The sequence below is a fragment of the Molossus molossus genome, unplaced genomic scaffold (genome assembly GCF_014108415.1).
Source record: "Molossus molossus isolate mMolMol1 unplaced genomic scaffold, mMolMol1.p scaffold_m16_p_22, whole genome shotgun sequence".
Taxonomy (NCBI): Eukaryota; Metazoa; Chordata; class Mammalia; order Chiroptera; family Molossidae; genus Molossus; species Molossus molossus.
In genome coordinates, this window is record NW_023425358.1 from 31972335 (window position 1) to 31993495 (window position 21161).

At 55.8% G+C, this 21161-nt stretch overlaps 2 protein-coding genes across 2 annotated transcripts; one reads left to right on the forward strand and one right to left on the reverse strand.

The window, feature by feature from the left end:
- Nucleotides 1–374: 374 nt before the first annotated feature.
- Nucleotides 375–5848, reverse strand: SDSL (serine dehydratase like). The gene is made up of 7 exons (XM_036277161.1): nucleotides 5675–5848; nucleotides 5395–5434; nucleotides 4542–4681; nucleotides 3644–3732; nucleotides 2815–3042; nucleotides 1542–1666; nucleotides 375–568 (listed from the first exon to the last, which is right to left on the reverse strand). Exons 1-7 carry the CDS (start codon nucleotides 5846–5848, stop codon nucleotides 375–377), a joined length of 990 nt encoding a protein of 329 aa, XP_036133054.1.
- Nucleotides 5849–14983: 9135 nt separating this feature from the next.
- Nucleotides 14984–20415, forward strand: SDS (serine dehydratase). The gene is made up of 7 exons (XM_036277003.1): nucleotides 14984–15136; nucleotides 15508–15547; nucleotides 15773–15912; nucleotides 16012–16103; nucleotides 16830–17057; nucleotides 19415–19539; nucleotides 20207–20415. Exons 1-7 carry the CDS (start codon nucleotides 14984–14986, stop codon nucleotides 20413–20415), a joined length of 987 nt encoding a protein of 328 aa, XP_036132896.1.
- The last annotated feature ends 746 nt before the right edge of the window (nucleotides 20416–21161 follow it).

Sequence of the window (21161 nt, forward strand, 5' to 3'; positions counted from 1 at the left end):
AGGCAAGCCCTGCCAGGGGCTCAGCGCGGCCAGATGCCCTTAGAGACCTGAGTTCCGAGTCCTTGGCTTTGTTTCTCAAGCTGTGTGACGTGGAAAGAGTCGCTTCGTCACAGAGGCTGGCTTGGCGTTGCCGTGTGCCTTCTATGAGCTCATGGAGGTGGAAAGACTGGACCCACCAGAGTCATAAACTCAACTCAAGAAGGGCTGGCCAGGCTGCAGGGGAACTGAAGGGAGCAGTACTGGAGGGCTTCCTGCAGGAGGCGGCCAGCACAGAAGCACAGGGCAGCTTCCACTGCCATCCAGGAGCACAGCGACAGGAGCATCCATGGGCCTCGGGGTCCTGGGTGTGGCCAGCCCTCCCAGGCCAGCAGCCCTCAGCTCTGGCCCAGCTGGGCTTTCAGAGCCTGCAGCTCCCGGCTGTCGATGCTGTTGCCTCCACACACGATGACCACAATGGAGGCCAGGGCGGGGCTCAGGCGGCCCTCGGCCTGCAGCCTCCCCAGCAGGCCTGAGTAGACGGCCGCTAAGGCTGCCCCGCAGGCAGGCTCCACCAACATGCGCTCATCATCTGCCCCGAGCAGGGGGTGGGGAGGAGGAGAGGAGAGAAAGGGGGAACCGTTAGCACTCAGCAGGCTCTGGGCATTACAAATCCATGAAGCCAGCCAGCCAGCCATCCATCTCACAGTCTATTTGTCTGACTCCCTCTCCATCCATCAATCTCTCCTCCCATCCACCTTTCATCTATCTATCCATCCATCTATTCCTCTATCCATCATGAGACTGTCTGTCCATCTATTAGTGTAGCCTTCAATCAACATATCCATCCATCCATCCATCCATCCATCCACCCACTATGCATCATTTGACTGTCCATCTGTCCATCCATCAATGTGTTCATTAATCAGTGTCCATCCATCTATTCATCTCTATGTCATTCATCAATTCCTTGCCCCATCAATCCATTCGCCCATCCATCTGTCCATTATCCACCTTTTCACTCATACGTTCATCCATTCATTCGACACATCTTTGCTGAGCGCCCACTCCCTGCCAGGCCCTGTTCGAGGAAGGCCCTGGGGACACAACAGTGAGTAAGACACACCAGCCCCTGCCCTCAATGGGTCCACACTCAGTAATGCAGATGGATAAGAATCCGGCAGTTATGAGGTTAATGGGATTGGTGCACAGGAAGTCCCCAACCCAGGTGGGATGGGGTGAGAGATCAAAGAAGGCTTCCTGGAGGAGGTGCCATGGTGGCTGAGTAACCCTTAGTCACTCACATGAAACTGATAGGGAGCAGGGCCAGGGATGGGCAGCCCGAGGGACGAAGAGCCTGTACAAAAGTCTGGAGGCTACAGACAGACAGCACAAACGCGCCTCGTTGACCCCCACTCCACCCATCTCCATGTGCACAACTGCCCAGCTCCTGCGTACCCAGCCCTGTGACAGGCACTGAACACAGACGCGAGAACGTGCTCTCGCTGGGGGATCTAGGGACCTTGCAGGTTGCTGAGCCCAGGCAGGGGACGGTGCTCACTCACCAAGGAACCGCTGCACAGCATTCACAGCCTCGCGGTCCTCCACCATCTCGGAGATGATCTCAAACTCCTGCATGCACTCCAGGGCCCGTGCAGCCACCGTCTTGGCCCCCAGGCACTTGGCCACACTGGTGGGGCAGGCGGGACAGGGGGTGCAGGGGTGCCGGGAAGAGCTCGTGAATCATGCCTCCTCCTCACACAGACTCAGCCCTCCCCTCCCCCAGGCATGGCCCTGCCCACACCCTAATTTCAGACTTCTCGCTCCCAGGGTTGCGGAAGAATACGTTTCTGTTGTTTGAAGACCCTGAACTAATTTGCGGTCATTTCTATGGAAGCTCTAGATGACTCCTACAGCGTCTATGATGTTAGATGGGGGTGGACACAGTGAAGGATACAAGGTGGGGCAGCGTCTGGAGGCTGGACCACTCTTTGCTAGTTTATAAGAACTTTTCCTCAGTTGATGAAAATCAGTTGCAAAATGCAATGGGGGGAAAGTTCTCTAGTGATGTTGCCAAAAAACAGAAATAAACTATGTACGTGTTCTATAATATGAATAGAAAAACAGAGGTTACAAAACTGTCTGAAGGCTATAATCTCAATTTTTAAAAATATATCATTGATTGCCCAGCCGGTGTGGCTCAGTGGTTGAGCGTCGACCCTGCACCAAGTGGTCGCCAGTTCGATTCTCAGTCAGGGCACATGCCCAGGTTGTGGGCCCGATCCCCAGTGGGGGCATGCAGGAGGTGGCCAATCAGTGTTCTCTCTCATTGATGTTTCTATCTATCTCTCTCTCTCCCTTCCTCTCTCTCTAAAATCAATAAAGAAAAAATATTAAAATATATATATATATATATATATATATCTTCTTGATTCATTGATCATGTCACATACATTTGTTGAGCAACTACTATGTGCCAGGCACCTTTCACTTGTATGCAATGACCGGGGCGGGGAATGCAACCCAGTGTCTGAGCAACGTCCATCTTTGGACGGTGCAATGAGGGTGACATTTGGTTTTCTGGTTTTTATTACTTGCCTACATTTTCAAACTGCTTTCGAAAGCTTGTTTTATTAACTGATGAGACTTCAGTGTGCCAGATCCCCCACCTGCTTTGTTATCACTGCCTCTCATTTAGGTCCCCATTGCTGTGGTTGGCGCCCCAGGTGAAGGAGACCCTCGTGAGTGTCCCCCACCTCCACTAGTTGGGGCCGGGAGGCCCTAGGGCAGCTACATCCTCACCCCCCAGCCCCCCACAAATGCCCAGCTCGTGTCTACCTGGTGATGTTGGGCAGGGTGACCAGCCTGCCTGCCTCCACGGCCGCATTGAAACTGTGTGCCCCTCGGGTCTCCATGGCGACAATGGGCACGTGTTGCCAGCCCACCTCCGCCAGGCCTGCTGACACCCCGGCCAGGAGCCCCCCACCCCCCACCGCCAGCACCAGGGCCCCTGGGGGGGTCCCCAGGGCCGCCTTCAGCTCCCGCACCAGGCTGGTGTGGCCTTCCCTGCGAGAGAGCAGAGCAGATGAGGGAGCCCCTCGGCCCAAAGGCTTACATGCACAACCTGCCTCATCGCCATCCCCTCCCCAGTCACAGAGAAGGGACCGGAGACCCTGCGGTGCTCAGTCCACTCAGCTGTCGTCACCGAAGTTATTCATTGACTCCTTCTCTGCCTGCACCCCCCGCCCCGGGACAGCATACTCAAGTTCCTGACCTGGGACCCAGTGTCTGCCACTGACGAGCTGTGATCTCAGACAGGTCACTCGGCCCCTTTGCACCTGTTTCCTCACCTGTAAAACACCTACCTCTAGGGCTTCGGGGTAGATTCAATGGACTAAGTGTGCCCCCAAATACACACTCCACAAAGGGAATTTATTACTAGCATTTCCATTTTACACGCGGGGAAACTGAGGCACGAGGCGGTGCGGTGTCTCACAGAGCCATCAACTCACGGTGGCAGAGGCAGGGTCTGAACCCCCGTGTGCCCAGACTCGATGCCTCTTCTACTCTCTGGGCCTCAGTCTCCCCTTTTGTCCAATGGGAGGACCCCGATTCAACCAGGGTTTCTCAACCCTGAGCTCCCTTGGGGGAAGGGTACCAGTCTTACCACACCAGAGGGTGATCGAATGGGGGGACAGCCACCCAGCCATCCCTCTTGGCCAACTCTTGTGCCCTCAGATTGGCCTCGTCCCAGACCTAAAGAGAAATTGAGTCAGACTGTTGCGGGGGTTATGTCAGGGTCCGCTCCTGGGAATCATTTCACAGGGACACCTCCGGCCAGTCTCCTCTCCTAAGGGGTAGAGGGGGCAAGGGGGCCAGAATCAGCTCTGCCCTTCCTCTGGCCCTGCAGAGCCCACTCTGGGCCTAGCCCTGTGCCAGGAGCATTCGGAGAAGACAAAGAAATGGTCTCTGCCCACATGGAATCCCCCATCTACCTGAAGAGATGGGCCTCATTCTCTGGAAATATTGAAACGAAATGAGCTTTGAAACTGCGCGGCCCTCGATGCCTCTCACCTGGACGCCCACAGCACACACCTCACTGTTTCCCTGCCTCCTGTCCATGGCCCCCCAGCGGCCAGAGTGAACATCCAACCACGTCCCTCCCTCCCTCATAATCCCTTCATGGCTCCCATGGCCTCAGGTTAAAACTCACATCAGCTCACCTACAAGCCGCCCTCCTGGTCAGCTTGCCTTGCCTTTAGCACCATTGCCCCGCCCATGCCAGGCTCATGCCTTTTCCCATCACTTCCCGGACCACCATCCCTCCCTTTTCTCTCTCGGGAGGACTCATATTTCTCCCCCAAGACCCTTCCCCCCAGAGCCTTTCCTGGATCCCCGCCCCAAGTCCAAGGCACAGCCCGGTGCTGGTTGGGAGCATCACCCAATCCTTCACCCCCACACACTCAGAATCAACATCCACACCCTCTGCCATGTGACTGCTCTAGTTCATCAGAAGGCAAAGGGGACGATCTCTTAGGGGTGAGGTGGGGTGAAGGGGTCCTTACCTTTCCAGTCAGCTGAACCTCGGCCCCCTCCCCCTGCAGCCGTCTCACCACAGACTGGGAGGCGCCCTCGGGGAGCACAATGGTGGCAGGGATGCCCAGCTTCCGGGCGCAGTAAGCAGCCGCGACGCCTGCGTTGCCCCCTGGAGGCAGCAGCAGGAGGTGCAGTGGGCAGTGTTGCATTAGCCTCTTGACAAACCTTTCCCCTCCTCCCCCTTTTCCCTTTGTGACCCACCCCTCCCCCACTCAGATGCCCTCCCGCCCACGATTGAGTCCTCTCCCTGGCCTTGGAGGTGATCTTGATTGAGCCCATCAGAGAGCTCAGTCACCAGACCCATGACTGGTTCAGGGATGAGCACTTGACCCAAGCTGGGTCAAAAAGACCCATCCATGAATTGAGGAGAGCCATCAGGAAAGGGTGCCCCCTTTCCACTAGGGTTGGTAGGATGGCAGGAAGCAAGCCTGAAACTCCTGATGGCCACCTTGCTGCCATGAGGCCCGTATGAGAATAAAGCGAGGATAGAGGAAAGAAAGCCAGGAGAAAGGAGGGACACAAAGGAGAGCTCCTGGATGCAGCTGTGCCTGAAATCCACCTATCCCAAGAATTTTCAGTTCTTAGAGCCTGTAGCTTACACCTATATGAGTTGGGCTTTGGTCACTTCTGCTACGGTCCTGAATGATGGGAACAGGGACAGGGCTGGGACAGGATGTACAAAATGGCCACCTGATCATGACCTTGATAGGCTGGACCTTTAAGAGGAGGCTAAGCCCTGGACATCTATTGCTGCTGCAGGCAGCTCCTCCTCCCCTACACCCAGCCCTGAGGACCCTCATAAAGCAGAAAGGGGGAGATCACCTGAGGAGCACACCAGGTGTCTGCAACCCTTCTTGGCCATCTAGGAAGAAGAGAAATGGCGTTGGGGGCTAACCCAAGCAAGTGTCACGGAGCCCTTAGTGGAATGGAGTTAGAACCTCCCCATCCCATTCCAACACTCCTCACCCCTCACCTGCCCACAGCTCTCTCCTCCCATCTCCTCACTTCCCCTCCCTGCCCTGGGCCGCTGCCAGTCTGCACCCCTCCCCCAGCCTCCCTCCTGTACAACCTCACTTTTCCCCTCCTGCCCGCACACCCTCACCTCCTGGCAGAAATGCCCGATGCCCCGGATCTTGAAGGAGCCAGCTGGCTGCACATTCTCACACTTGAGGAAGACCGTTGTGCCCACCACCTGCGACAGTGCCCAGCTCTCCAGCAGAGGTGTGACCAAGTGGAAGTGCTCACCCTGGGCACACTGTGCCAGAGAACCGTCCATTCCAGCCACCAGGCACTGACCTCTTCCCTCAGGCTGTCAAATTAAAAAACGACAACAGGCAGCACAAGAATAGCTGCCTGGTGTGAATGAATCAAAATTACACCTATTTTTTCTGTCAGATCGGCAACAGATATATTCTTGGTGTGCCGCAGAATTTTAGTCGTTCGTTTGTGTGTGCGTGAGAAGCAAAGGGTGGGAAATCGCTGATCCCGTTCTGAGATAGGTTCCATTATTAACTCCCTGTGGTAGAATGAAACTGAGGCCCAGTCCTGGCCAGTGTGGCTCAGTTGGTTGGGCATCAACCAGTACACCAGAAAGGTTGCCAGTTCTATTCCCGGGTCGGGCACATGCCCAGGTTGTGGGCTCAGTCCCTGGGGGGGGGGGGACATGCAGGAGGCAGCCGGTCAGTGTTTCATACACATCGATGTTTCTCTCTCTCTCTCTCTCCTTCTCCTGGAAAATTTTTTTAAAAAGAAAAAGAGCTCTGGCTAATCAGCCAGTGGATCAAAGGGTCGTGGGTTTGTTTCCCAGTCAAGGGCGCGTACTTGGGTTGCAAGTTTCATACCCAACCCCAGTCAGGGTCATGCGGGAGGCAACCAACCATGTGTCTCTCTCACATCGATGTCTCTCTCTCTCTCTCTCTCTCTGTCCCCCCCTCTCTAAAAATCAATAGAAAAATATCTCAGGTGAGGATTAACAAAAAAATTTAAAAATTTGCAAAAGAAAGAAAAAGAAACTGAGGCTCAGAGAGGTTAAGTAATTTGCCTAAGGTCACACAGCTAGAAATGGCACAGCCAGGACCCAAACTCAGGCAGTGTGCTTTGGCACCTGTGCTCATAACTACAGTGCAGGGCTTGGGTTCAGGTCCCAGCGAGCATGACCTTGACCAGGTCACTTTTTCTCCCTGGGTACCACCCGTTGCATTGGGTGAAGACCAGCTACCTCTTCCACCTCCTTGCCCCTCAGGCTTTTCCCCAGAAGCCACCTGGGTGACCCTTCACAGCCCAATCCATGGGAAACCTCGGCTGGCCCCTGGCTGGCAGAATGCTCAGCCCTGCCCCTCCGGCAAGCAAAACCAGCTCCCCTCTGCAAGACAGGCTGTGCCCACGGTGCCCTGAGTTGAATCAATATTCCTGGGAGGGCTTAGGTTACTATCACTCTCTCTCGCTTTCCACCTACTCGGCTGGGACTTTGCCCCAAAATCTTTCAGACTATCCCCAGGGGCCCCTATTTGGGTCCCGGGCATCCTTACCTTCTTTCTGAGAGTCCCCAAACCAACTTGGCCACAACCTGCTGCCCACCAGCCTAACTGGCACCAGCGGTGCCCAGCCTCCGCAGCCTCCTATGGCCTTGGCCCCTCCTCCCGCGTTAAAGAGACAGCTTCCAGCCGGACAGCAAAGGAGGGTGAGATCCACCCTCACTGTGCGCCCACAGATGCAGGCACTACCTAGTCCCATTTGACAGATGAAGAAAGTGAGGCTCAGAGAATGAAATTCCTCTGGCCAAGGCCACCCAGCCAGTGAGAAGCTCCCTTTGTCTCGCACCCTGGACGACCTCTTTCACGACCCAGACGTCTCCAGATAAACGCTGGTCCCAAGAGAACAACAAAGAAACCATTGTTCTCCCTCGTGTGACGAAGGCACGTTTTTCTGAAGTGCGGCCTCATCTCTGATGTTTCACACCCAACACAGGGGCCCGGCAATTATTTATTTTTCAAATGAATGACTCTGGCAATTGATTCCTTCGCTCGACAAATATTTGTGGGACCCCTACTATGTGTCATATCCCGGGACCTTTAGCCTCAAACAAAATAGCGTGTTCCCTGTCCCCACAGAGCCCCGAGGCGCCACTGAAGAGTAGTTACAACCAGGGCTTTGGCAGGGCTGTGGGTGTCCAGGTACCTCACTTGGCCCCGGGGGCTGGGAAGGCTCGCTCAGCCGGGACTCAGGAACATGTAGTGCAAAGGTCCGGAACTGAAAAACACGGTGTGTTCCAGGAACGGAGAAGCATCTGGTGGAACTGGAGCCGAGAAGGCAGGGCCCAGGAGCAGGTGGTTTGGGGCTGCAGAGGTAGGCGGGGATCAGAGTCCACAGGTGTGGCTCTGCCAATCCAGAGCCTGGGCCTTACCCAGGGCAGTAGGGAGCCATGGGAGGCTATGGGCAGGAGAACAATTTAATCAGATTCACGTCTTATCTCTTTCACCCACTCACTGGGTGACCCTGAGCTAGTCACATCCATCTGGGCCTCAGGTTCCCTCTATGTCAGATGGGAGGTGAGGTCCAGGGAGGGTCTGGCAGCGCAGATATTCTGTACCCTTCTTGGACTTTGGGTGACCTCCTCAGGTTTGATGATTAACTCCCCGCCACCCGGAGTCAAGTCGAGCCGCTCGGCCCTGATCCCCTGATGAGGACGCTGGGCGCTAGGAACGGAGGTGGTAAAACACAGGTCATGCCCTGAGGTGGCTCCCAGCCTGGAAGGGAGAGAAAGACACCCAATTCAGTGACAATTCTAACACCGCTAGGAGGACAGGGAGCAGAAGTCCCCGCAGGACTGCTGGGGGTGGGGTGGGATCACGGAGGGCTTCCTGGAAGAGCAGGGCCTCAGCACGCAGCTCAGGCTTGGACAAGACGCACAATTGCTGCATTTATTGCATGCCTCCTGTATGCCAGCCTTTTCGCGTCGACCAGCATGTCCTAAAGGCTTTTTAATAGTTGGGTGTTTATGTGTGCGTGCAGTAGGAGATAATCAGACCCATAGTTTCATGGGTCTAACTGCTTAGGAAGAAGTTAGGCAGGTATTAAAGTTTAATAATAGTCTTTTTTTTCATCTTCAGTAGCAGCACTGGTCGCTTCTGGCATGAAAGGCAGTATGGCTAATAGTTAGAACGCAGACCCTGGAGCCAGGCTCTGGTACAAATGAACACCAGCTCTGCCACTCACTGGCTGTGTGACCTCGGGTAAGTTAATTAACCTCTCTGCTTTGTTTCCGCATCTGTAAGATGGGGATAAAATGCTTCCCTAGTGGAACTGACAGGAAGATCAAACGAGTTACTGTACGTAACCCATTCAGAACAGCAGTGAGGGCTCTGTGTTTACTGCTGTGGTGGCTCCTACGGTTATTGTCACTATTCTAAAGTGGTGTGACAACAATGTGACAGCCATTGCAGTGTCCAAAGTTTGGGAACACGGCCTCATTCTATCACAGAATGTTCCTAGCCCCTGGGGGCGGTGAGTATTGTAAGGAGCTCTATCTACATCGTAGAAGCAGACTTTGTTCAGAAGGGTCAAGTCACTGTCCCTAGGTCACACAGAAGCAGGAACCAGGACTCACACCCGGAGGGACCAGGCTCCAGGCTCCTGGCTTGAGAGAGGCTGGGTGGGGAAAGCCAGGGCAGCTACATCAGATAAGGCTGGAGAGATGGACCAGGTCGCTGACCCGTCCCCTCCTCCCAGGGCCACCTTCGTCAGCCAGCCCCTGTCCCTGATACCACAGGCCGCCACACACCCGCCCTGGCCAGCCCCTTGGGTTACTCATTAAGCTTCCTGTCGTCACCCTCACCCCCAGCTGACTTTCTTGTTTGCAGGGTGAGGGAACTCCATGGCACCTGGGGAGCAGGCGATTGGCCCTCCAGACTTGCCGGGTGAACTGTGGACGCGGGCCAGGTGTTTTCCAAGCCACGAGACCCAGTTCAGCTAAACGGCTGAGAGAACGGAGTCCAGGCGGCCGTGCACGCAGCTAGCGAGCAACCCCGCTGAGGTTTGGACCGGGGGCTCCTATAACACCTGATCCGTCCTAGGGAACTTCCCAGACCCTTGCCAAGACCATAAATCATTCTCGAGCAGAGAGGGTCTCCAACCTGGGGGCCCATTGCTGCTGGCTGGAGCTGAGTCACTCTGTCCTCCTTGGAGGGACACGGCTCTTCATTGGCACCGCCCCCCCCTTCCTAGTGCACTTCCAACACCCAGCGGGCCTGGGCCTGGCCCTGTAGAGATTCGAGTTCGAGACCTGTGAATAAAGGAACTCCAGGCCTCTCCTCTTGCCCCTGAATACAGAAGGAGTCCGTGATCAAGGGAGAAACTGAGGCACAAAAAGGTTAAGCAATTTGCCCCAGGTTGCCCAGCAACTAGGCCATGGGGCCACTCTTCAAGGGACCCCTCCATCCAACCTGGGTGCTCTTGTCCTAAGAGACTGATAAATCCATAGTCACGGTGTCTGAGCTGGGAGAACAGCAAGGGCCAGACAATGCACCCCTTTTGTGGGTGGGACCCCTTTTGTGGGTGGGACCCCTTCTGTGGGTGGGAAACTGAGGCCCATGGAAGAAAAGGGGATTGTTTGGCATCTGTCCTCAAGGCTAAGGGAAAATCAGGTCCATGTGAACCAAACTTTCATTTATTCTTTCAGCAAACATGACCCCAAACTACCAAAATCTAGGCCCCGTGAAAGGAAAGATGGACACAAATAAAATACACCCCCCACCCCCGGACAATAACACCTCTCCCACCGGGACCCACGCGATCTCCTACGCAGATTCTCTGGACAAGTCTAATATGTAGCCACGGGCCACCTGTGGCTATTTAAGTTACTAAAAGTGAAATAAAATGGACAATTCAATACCTCGGTCTCACAGGTACATTTCAAGGGCTCGGTAGCCACGGTGGGGGAGTGGCTGCCTCTCCCTCCTCCCACCACCCCCGCTGCCCCAGAATGATCTCCAGGGCCCTACCGGGACGCACACCATCCAAGACTGGTGATATAGCGGTCACTCTGGTCATTGTCCTTTGTCAACCCAAGTCGTTACACCTGTACCTATTGTTCTTCCTTTTCTCACTTCAAATGTATTGTGGTCGTTGTTTGGGTTCATAGGCTCAGACGCCATTTACTCTCCCAGAGGCCACGTGACTGCCGAGTAGGGTGCATCACGGCTAGGCAACCGCTCCCAGCTTGAGGGCACCCCAGCTTCCAGTATTTTCGTTCGCTTGCTGTTGCTGCCCCCTAAACAGCTCGCAATAAACACCCTCATACCCCTATCCTTACCCTCTGGCACTTTTTTGGTTTTGTTTTTGAGACTATATCCCCCCAAGCGAAGATTTCTAGGTGAAAGGGATGGGTGTTTATAAAATCGTCATGGACATCGACAAGTTCGTTTCCCCAAAGGAGAGAGCAATTCCTGGTCCTATCAGCAATGTGCAAGGCGACTATTTTCCCTCATACTCACCAGCCCTGGCTGTTATTATTTTTCTGCTTTTTAAATTTTTGTTGTGTGTGTGTGTCAACTGAAGGGTTTAAAAAATAGCATGTCAGTGTTGCTCTCATGTGCATTTTTCTGTTGCTGCATCTGAAATGCCTTTTGGCTGCTCACGGCCCCCGGGGAGAGATGCCGGGCTGCACAGTCCCGGAGGCTCCAACCCAGACTTGCCCACAGGAGACATGAGTGAGGAACCGGGTCTGGAGGGAGAACGCGGGGAAAGGGGATCCAACGGGGTGGGAAAGGTCTGGATAATAATAGAAAGACCAAAGATCATCTTAATAGCAGCACTGTTCTCTGGGCCCTTACTTCGTGCCTGGCACTGGTCTGCCATCTCTCGGAGTCTTGTGATACCTAGTGGCTGCTACCGTCCCCGTCTCTCGGGGCAGGAAACTGAAGCTAAGAGAAGTTAGGCGACTGCCCGACCTCACGCAGCGGGGTGTCCGTTTCAGCCCAGGTATGATGGACTCAGGAGCTGGAGAACTTAACCAGTCAGGAGTCCGGGGCCAGCTTCACCAGCCAGGAGGGCAAACAGAGGTGAGAGCTGCCCGTTCCTCCCGAGCTGTGAAAACAACCGTCAGAATCCCCACCTCCCACAGCCAAGGACACAGTGATCTGGCCATCCTCAGGGACACTTCCCAGGAGGGTGTGATGTAATAACGGCTATCGACACTCGGGTGCCAGTCACAGGCATGAACAGATCTCCCGAGGTTTGCACAGTGACAGCAGCCAGCCTCCCCCAAGACCCTCCTGCAGCTGACAGGTCAGAACGATCCCGTCACTTTGAGACTCTGCCTGGTTCTGCTCCATTTCCTCCCCAGGGTGACCTTGGAGGAGGCCCTGGCCCTGATAAGGTCTCAAATTCCTGTCTATGTGATGGAACACAGAACCCACACAGATCATATATTGTATATATTTTAAAATGAAGATATGCCCGAATGGCAAATTTCCATCAATGACAGATAAATAAAATGGGGTCTATCCACACAACGAAATACTATGCAACCATGAAAAGGAACGAAACACCAATATACGTTACAATGTGGGTGAACCTCAAAAACATGGTGCCGAGTGAAGAAGCCCAACGCCAGAGGTCACATATTGTCTGATTCCGTTTATATGAAATGTCCAGAACAGGCCAATCTATAGAGATGGAAGGCAGGTCGGTGACCGCCAGGGGCCGGGGGAGGAGGGGAGTGACCGTTAATGGGTATAGAGTTTCTTTTCGGGGTGATGAAATGTTCTAGACTGCTACTCTGTAAATGGATGCGCTGTATGCTACGCGAACTAGATCTCAGCGATATGCCCGCCCTGCGCAGTTTGGCTCAGCGATTAGAGTGTTGGCCCGTGGACCAGAGAGACCCGGGTTCGGTTCCCGCTAAGGGAGCGTACTTCGGTTGCAGTGTGTCCCCAGCCCCAGCTGGGGTTGTGTGGGTGGCAACCAGTCCATGTTTCTCTCTCTCTCTTCCCCCTTCTCTCCCTCCCTCCCTCTCTCCCTCCTGCTCTATCTGAAGATGAATGCAAAAATGTCCTCAGGTAAGAATTTAAAAAAAAGGATATGCCCAAACAGGATGTCAACAACAGTGATGTATACTTTCTCTTTCCCTCTTTTTTTCTTGTATGGTTGATTTTCTTCCTTTTATTTTAGAGAGGGAGGGAGGGAAGGAGAGAGAGAGAGAAAGAGAGTATTTGAGAGAGAAGCATCAATTGGGTGCCTCCTGTACATGCCCTGACCGGGGACCAAACCCGCAACCTTCCAGTACACGGGACGGGGCTCCAACCCACTGAGCCACACCGGCCAAGGCTGACTGGTTTTCTTCATTTGTTTTTTACAGATCGCAACAGGGGCACATTCTTGTTGAGACAAACGGAACAATATAGAGAGGTTTAGAGAAATGAGGAGTGACCCGATTCCCCGCCCTGGCAGCCCCCACCATCCAATCACGCCCGTTGCTGCGGAGCAGGGATCATTCAACACTAAGATAGCGCTGCCTTCGCTGCCATCGCACTGATGGCTGGGAGGACCTCAGGTCGCACGCCTACATCTGAGACCCCTACTGTGACCCCTAATGGCCCTCCCAACCTCATTTCCACCCTCTCCGTCAGAATCCCTGAGTTTGCCCCTGCCACCTGCCACCTGGGTGACATGTTACTCCACCTCTGAGCCTGTTTCTCGACCTGTGACATGGGACTCAAAGCGCCCACTCACCTAATTGTTTGAGGAGAAAGTGGCACCCCGGGTGGGAAACACTTGGCATGAGATCAGGCACCAGCTGGTGGGGGGCAACGTGAGCACGAGCTGTACACACTCAGATGCACACAGGAGGCTGCGTGTCTACATGTGAGCATCATGGCACCCAACACAGGCCTGCAGCTGTCCCACTGGGGAGGGGGCTTGGGCGTGCCTGTGGAAGGTCAGTGGGGCTGCAGGAGGGGACAGCTTGTCCCACAGAGAGGGACGGCTATTTGTCACTGCCTTCTGGCTCATCGATATTCTTGTCCCCGCCGACTGAACAAGAGAGCTTTGTTGAGGGGGCCAGGGAGAGAGCTGGCCAGGGCTGTGTGCATGTGCGTGTGTGTGTGTGTGTGTGTGTGTGTGCCACCCTGTGTGCAGACAGTCCCCCTGCTCACAGCCAGGGACAGACAGGAGGCTTGGCATGGGGCAGGGAGTGACTTCCAGTGCAAGACCCTTCGTCCTGTGATGACGATGACGACGATGATGATGATGATGATGATGACTGGTGATGACTACGGTGCTCACACTTACCGAGCACTGACTTCGGGGCCCTTGCATGCATCATTATCATGCCATCTATTCCTAGCAGAGCGGTACCATTGTCATCCCCATTTTACAGAGGAGCAGAGGGAGGCTCCAGGAGGCAAAGCGACCACCCGGGGCCACACAGCAAGTAAACGGCAGTCAGGATTTGAACCCCGGTCTGCCTGGGTCTTACCCATAATGCCACCTGCCCCTTTATAACAAAAAGTCCTAAAAGGACGACAGCAGAAGGCAATAAAGAACTGCGTTCAGCCCTGGCCGGTTTGGCTCAGCGGTTAGAGCATCGGCCTGCGGTCCAGAGAGACCCGGGTTCGGTTCCCGCTAAGGGCATGTACCTCGGTTGCAGTTTGTCCCCGGCCCTGGTTGGTCGTGCGGGTGGCGGCCACTCGATGTGTCCCTTTCACATCGATGTTTCTCTCTCTCTCTCTCTGTTCCTCTCTCTCCCTCCCACTCTATCTGTGCAAAAAATGGAAAAAAGTGTCCTCGGGTGAGGATAAATTTTTTTTAAAAAAAAAAAAAAAAAAAAAGAACTGCGTTCAGGTCGCACGTTTGGGAGTCAGACGGCCGGTTCAAAGGCCCGCTCATCCGTCTTGCAGTCTGGGCCCTGGTGTCCGGCTGTAAGGGGGTGATGACCGCACCGGCTGTGCCCGGCTGTGCCCGGCTGTTCCCTGGGCGCCTGTTGTGCACCAAGCACACGCTAGAGAGGAAGTAAGGCATTCTCTCTCACCATCCTCCCGCAGGCCTCCTCGCCCGCCGGGGAGGTGGGGAGTGTCCTGTTTGCAAATGAAGACGCTGAGGATGGGGAAGGGGAGGGCAGGCGGACAGCAGAGAGGGGTGGGGAGAGCCGGGAGAAAGCTGCCGAGGGAGGAGGGCGGCCTCCGGCCAGGGGGCGTGTCCTGGCGGGGGTGTGACCGGCCCTGCAGCCCTATTGGCTGCCCAGAGGCACCCAGAGAATAAAGCCGGACCTGGTAGCCCTGGGACAATTCAGAAGACAGTCTACCTGTCCCTCTGCCCTCCATCAGCCCATCCATCTGGGCCCTCTCCAGTCTATCCCTGCCTCTCGGGTCCAGCCTCCCAGCTCCATTGCCGTCGCCCCCCACTTCTTCCGGCAATGACTTCCCGGGAGCCCCTGCACGTGAAGACTCCCATCCGAGACAGCGTGGCCCTGTCCAAAGTGGCCGGCACCAGCGTCTATCTCAAGATGGACAGTGCCCAGCCCTCGGGCTCCTTCAAGATCCGGGGCATTGGACATCTCTGCCAGACGGTACAGGATCCCTCCGGGCGAGGGTGGCAGGTCCTCTCTCCTGGATGGGGCAGGGCCGGGGCCACGTGAAATCCAAGAAGTTCCAGGCTAGGTCCTGCTGACCCCCGCGATGCCTGAGCACCCACCATGAGCACTTCTTCTGGGTCAGGGGTGCCCGTCAGGAGGATCCCCGAAGGGCCGACCCCAGAGCTACCAGTTACCAGCCTCTCCGTCGTCCTTCCTTGAGCCAGGCTCTCTGGGGAAGGAAGATGTCATCTGAGAGGCTAGGGCAGTACAAGTGCCATGTGAAGGGACAGACTTCAGTCGGGACGTAGCCCAGGTGAGAGGGAAGAGCTGGGGGACAGCCTGACCCCCTCCCCTTGTCTCCACAGTGGGCTGAGCAAGGCTGTAAGCATTTTGTCTGCTCCTCGGGTAAGTGGGCTGGACGCCTCTTCCTGTCCTCTGCTGTGTGTCCCAGGGCCAGCGGCTCCGCCTCTCTGGGCCCTGGTTTCCCCAGCCATGAGCCATTGCAAATATTTGCAGCAGGCCCAATTTGGAATTCCAGGCGAAGGCCTGAGGCCACCCAGGGGGTTCAGAGGCCAGAGTTGGGTTCCCAGGCCCCCCGCACTGACACACTCTCCACCCCACCCTTGGCAGCGGGCAATGCAGGCATGGCAGCCGCCTACGCCGCCAGGAAGCTGGGCCTCCCCGCCACCATCGTGGTGCCCAGCACCACGCCCGCCCTCACCATCGAGCGGCTCAAGGCTGAGGGTGCCACGGTCAAGGTGGTGGGTGAGGTGAGTGCCGACCTGGGGCAGGGGCCCCCGAGGGCAGCTAGTGTCAGAGGAGGGTCCCCTGGCCCCTCACCTCTTCCTGCCTCCCCTGTGGTCTTGCAGATGTTGGATGAGGCCTTGGAGCTGGCCCAGGCCCTGGCGAAGAACAACCCAGGTTGGGTCTTCGTCCCTCCCTTTGATGACCCCCTCATCTGGTACGTGAAGCCCAGGGTGGGTGACATCCAGCTTCTACACCATTGGGTGGGCGCCTGCCACAGGCACGTCGTCACATTGTCACGCACAGCAGTTACACACGTGTGCACACACCATCGCGTAGACGCCCACACACAGGCCTCAGTGCCCATTCTCCACGGCCAGGAGCGAACACGGGCGCAGACACACAGATGTCTGCCATTGGGTGTCCCCGGAGCAGATCCCAAGACAGGATTCAGAGAAAGCAGTTTACTTGGGAGGTGACTCATCAGAGGAGTGGAGGAGGCAGAGGAGGAAGGAAAGAAGCCACTAACTGGGGCTCTGATGGGCAGGGGACCGCTGTGGGAGCTGGAGCTGAATTTTTGGGGGGCCCCTGGGAGCCAGTGTGGAACACGAGCCAGAGCTGCCCACAAGCAGGAGAGGATGCTGGGTGTTTATTCACCAACACCTACACTTCTGAGTTCGCACAGTCACTGGGTGAGGGTGTCCTCAGGGCTGTCATCTGTTGGCACTGCCGGCTGCCATGCTCACAGGCAGCGCTGGTGGCCCGAGGAAGCCTCGGGTAGGGGTGCAGACGGCTGGCAGCTAGAAATCAGGGTGGAGTCAGGAGACACCGCGGCCTAGCTGTGCGTGGGGTGAAGACAACTGAAGGCAGGTGGCACCTGCAGGACCCCTGCCCAGTGTCTCAGGAAGCCCAGCCCTGACCTCTCCCCCTCCCCACCCCCCAGGGAAGGCCACACGTCCATCGTGAAGGAGCTGAAGGAGACGCTGCACGAAAAGCCGGGGGCCATCGTGCTGTCGGTGGGTGGTGGGGGCCTCTTGTGCGGAGTGGTCCAGGGGCTGCAGGAGGTGGGCTGGAGGGACGTGCCCGTCGTCGCCATGGAGACCATGGGCGCCCACAGCTTTCACACCGCCATCTCTGCCGGCAAGCTCGTCTCTCTGGCCCAGCTTACCAGGTGAGCAGCCGGGGGAACCTTCGTCGGGGGCTCAGCAAGCCTTGGGGCACCTGCCTTGGTGCAGGCTGAGGTAGGTCCCGATGTCCCATTTTACAGGTAAAGAAACTGAGGTTTGTTCACTTGCCCAGAGTCACACAGCCAGTGAGTGGGACTGCGGGACTGAGCCCGTCTGTGTGAATGTACTGATTTTAGAGAGAGGATGGGAGAGGGAGAGAGAGACAGAAACATTGATGAGAGAGAACATCGATTGGCCGCCTCCTGCATGCCCCCCGCTGGGGATCGGGCCCACAACCTGGGCATGTGCTGTGACCGGGAATCAAACTGGCGACCTCTTGGTGCCTGGGTCAACACTCAACCACTGAGCCACACCGGCCGGGCAGTCTGTGTGACTGTGTTCCTCCTACAAAGTCTAATATTAACCACGAGCTGAGCTCCTCTGCGGCAGGGCTTTGCGCTCTTCATTAATTGACCGGCCATTTACTGAGCCCCTAATATGTGCGAGACACTGGCCAATCCCAGGGAGAGCGGGGATAAACACAGCTCCCGCTCCTAAGCACTTCATATCCCAGCCCCAAATCTCTGACACACGCTGTTTAATTAGGATTCAGTTTGGCTGCTTTATACAGAAATCCAGAATAGCAGCGACTTGAACAAGATTGAATTTTATTTCCTCTTATTAAAATAAAAAGAAAGAATTCTGCAGGGGTGGGGAACATTCGGCCCGTGGGCCTTATAAGGCCTGTGAAATCAATAGCAGCTGATATTACACACCTCACCAAATTAGCCTGACCAAATATAGCAGGCTAATTTTTAAGTCGATAATTTTGTCTGGCCCGTGAATGATGTTATAACTATCCAAAGGGCCTTTAGCAGAAAATAGGTTCCCCACCCCTAGGAGGTAGGCAATCCAGGGGAGAACCATGAAGCCAGGGGCCCAGGTTCCCTGAGTTTGTGCTCCATCATTTTTATTGTGTAACTTCATGGGCCAAAATAGCTGCATAAGTGCCAGCTATCACACCCACACTCCATCTGGCAGGAAGAAGGAAGCAGGGCAGAAGCTAGGCCCCCTTTCTTTAAAGACAGACACAGTACTTCCACTTACCTCTCCCCATTGGCTAGAACTCAGTCACATGACCACACCTGTGCCAAGGGAGGCTGGGAAATGTCTTCCTACCAGGCATCCACGTGTGCAGCTAGAATATTGGGAAGACTAAACCCAGGTAAGAACTTCCTCCGGATTCCTGAGTCCCACACCCCGGAGCTACCGTTGGGCCTCTGACTCTACAGTGTTGGGAGTGAAGAAATAATTGCTGAGCACCTGCCATGAGCCATATGCTGGGCTAAGGGCTGAGTGGTCCAGGCAAGGAGATGCGCAAGGGCGAGTGGGGACATGAGCCGGGAATAGAGCCAGTGGTCTCTCCGGGGGCTGGGGTGACACGAGCACACTGATTACAGTGCAGGTCCTGGGGGTCTGGGGGCCCCGTTTGAAGCCCCAGCACCGCAGCCCCCTGGGCAAGTGACGGCACAGGCTCTGCTTCCATTGTCCCTTCTACGAAACTGAACCACCGAACCACCAAACCTGTCGTGAGAACGAATACTGCTTGTGAAGTGATCGGCACCCAACACTTTCTCAGGAGGTGGTCACTGTGTGTGCGATGGGGAAGATCATTTGAGAATTCCACGTGGGCCACGGGACTGAGTGCTTCCCCTGGAGGACTCCTTGGAGGAGGCAGCCTTAATCCTGAGCCCTGCAGGACAGGGTGGGGCCTGGGTAGGCAGAACGGTGCTAAGCTTTGTGAGGGTTAAAAGCAGGTGAAGGTGCCCTGGCTGGTTTGGCTTAGTGGTTAGAGCGTCAGCCCTCAGACCCGAGGGTCACTGGTTCTATTCCCAGTCAGGGGCACGTACCTGGGTTGCAGGTTCAATGCCCAGCCCTGGTCAGGGTCAAGCGGAGACAACCAATCAATCTTTCTCTCTTGCATTGATGCCCCCACCCCCACTCCACTCTCTCTAAAATATCAATGGAACAAATATCCTCGCCAAGGATTAACAACGGGGTGACTGCCTAGAGCCGAGGCTGGGCATCCTATCGGGGCACCACAGGGCCTTTCAGGCATTTGTTCCTGAGTCATGTCGAACAGAAATGATGCTATTTAACCCCAGAACAGTCTCAGGAAGCCCCTGCGACTTTTCAGTACTTTTTAGCTATAGAGGGCACCTCTGTCCCCACGCCCACAGACCCCAGTTCCTCCTCCCTCTCACATCCAACTTTGTCTCTGTCTCTCCTTCCCCACCCTGGTCTCCACCTCCCTCCTCTCTCCTACCTGTCTCCCGTCCCCATTTTCCACGCCCTTCCCCAGTGTGGCCAAGGCCCTGTGCGTGAAGACTGTGGGGGCTCAGGCCCTGAAGCTGTTTCAGGAACACCCCATTTTCTCAGAAGTCATCTCAGACCAGGAGGCTGTGGCCGCCATTGAGAAGTTTGTAGGTATGTGCCGAGTCCTTTCGAGACCCAACCTGCTGGTTCAGAACTCAGTGGCTGTCCCCGCCTCTCGGTATGGAGGGGGATTCCATCGCTGCCTAGAACTTCCCACTGGAGATAATACAAGGCAGCGGTAAAAACAGAAAGGCCGAAAGCACAAATGAAGGCGGAAGCCTGATAGCGTGACAGCAGGGAACCATAACTGAGTATTTAAAAATGTTGCTGCTGAGCTTCCTGGCAACCAGGGTGAAAAAGGAAAGTAGAAGCCTCACTGATAGATTCAGAAGTGGGTCTGTAACTAGGCTGGACTCTTTCTGGGTTCAGCCTAGGACAAGGATGGCGCGCGCACTCACACACACACACACACACACACACGCACACACACTCGGCAGCATGTAGGCTATCACTTACTCTCCTGTAGGAGCAGCCAGTTTGGCTAATCAACCAGGGCACTCTTTCGCAGATGATGCCTCAGAGTCCTTTTCAACACACTGCTCAAGCAATTACAATCACTGTATCAACGTCAGCACTAATGATGAAACCTAGCCCCGCCTCAGGTCTTGGAAGGTCAATCTAGGGATGATGGAAGGACCTGAGTCTGTGGCCAGGGCTGACAGTGCCCGTGCCCCCTGCGGAACTCGGGCCCTGCCCTCACCACCCCCTCCTCTGGCAGATGACGAGAAGATCCTGGTGGAGCCAGCCTGCGGGGCCGCCCTGGCCGCCGTCTATAGCAACGTGGTTCAGAAACTGCAAAGGGAAGGAAAACTCCGCAGCCCCCTGCCCTCCCTCGTGGTCATTGTCTGCGGGGGCAGCAACATCAGTCTGGCCCAGCTGCAGGACCTCAAGAAACAGCTGGGCATGAAGAATGATCTGCCCAAGTGAGGATCCTCCCCGGCCCGGGAGAGCCCTGCAGGGGCTGGAGTTTTATCCAGCGCCTCGTTGTGCATATCATTCTTGTGTCTGGCTGAGCCTGCGCCAGGCGTCAGTACCTGCTTGTGCCCACGAGCCCACTGTGCCAAGGGGCCAACGCTCCACGGTGGAGGCGGGAAGCCAGCAGCCAGCGAGGCTGTGAACTGAACCCCTGCCACTGTGTGACTGCTCTGTGACCGTCCTCAGCCACCTGCCGGGGTGATAGCTGCCCACATGCCACATACCAGGTCCCCGGAGTAGAGTGGGCATGAGAGACATTCCGCCTTGGAGCGAGGTGTCCCCACCCCGGGCTCTCAACCTGGGGCGGTAAACAGGGCCATAGCCCAGGGTCGAAGAGCCACCTTGTCCTTGCTCCCAGGAAGCCCAACCCCACCCTTACTCATTTTTCTAATGTGCAAACATTTTCACTGAAACGTTAAAATAGATATTTAAGCAAAGATCCTTTGTTTTCCATCATCACTGTCTTCCTCCCTCCCTCCACCCAGCCCTGCTGTCAGCAGTGAGCGCCCCAACCTCCATCCCCACCCCTAGGAACCCTGGGACCCCACATGGAACTCAAGCCCCCGCCCAGAAGGCGGGGAGCCAGTGAGGCAAGTGGCGCTGAACAGGAGGGGCCTGGGCTGGGACGTGCCTCCCTCCGGTGGGGACAGATGCAACCACAGAACCACTGGGAGCAGCGTAGCGAGCCCCCGGCCCTG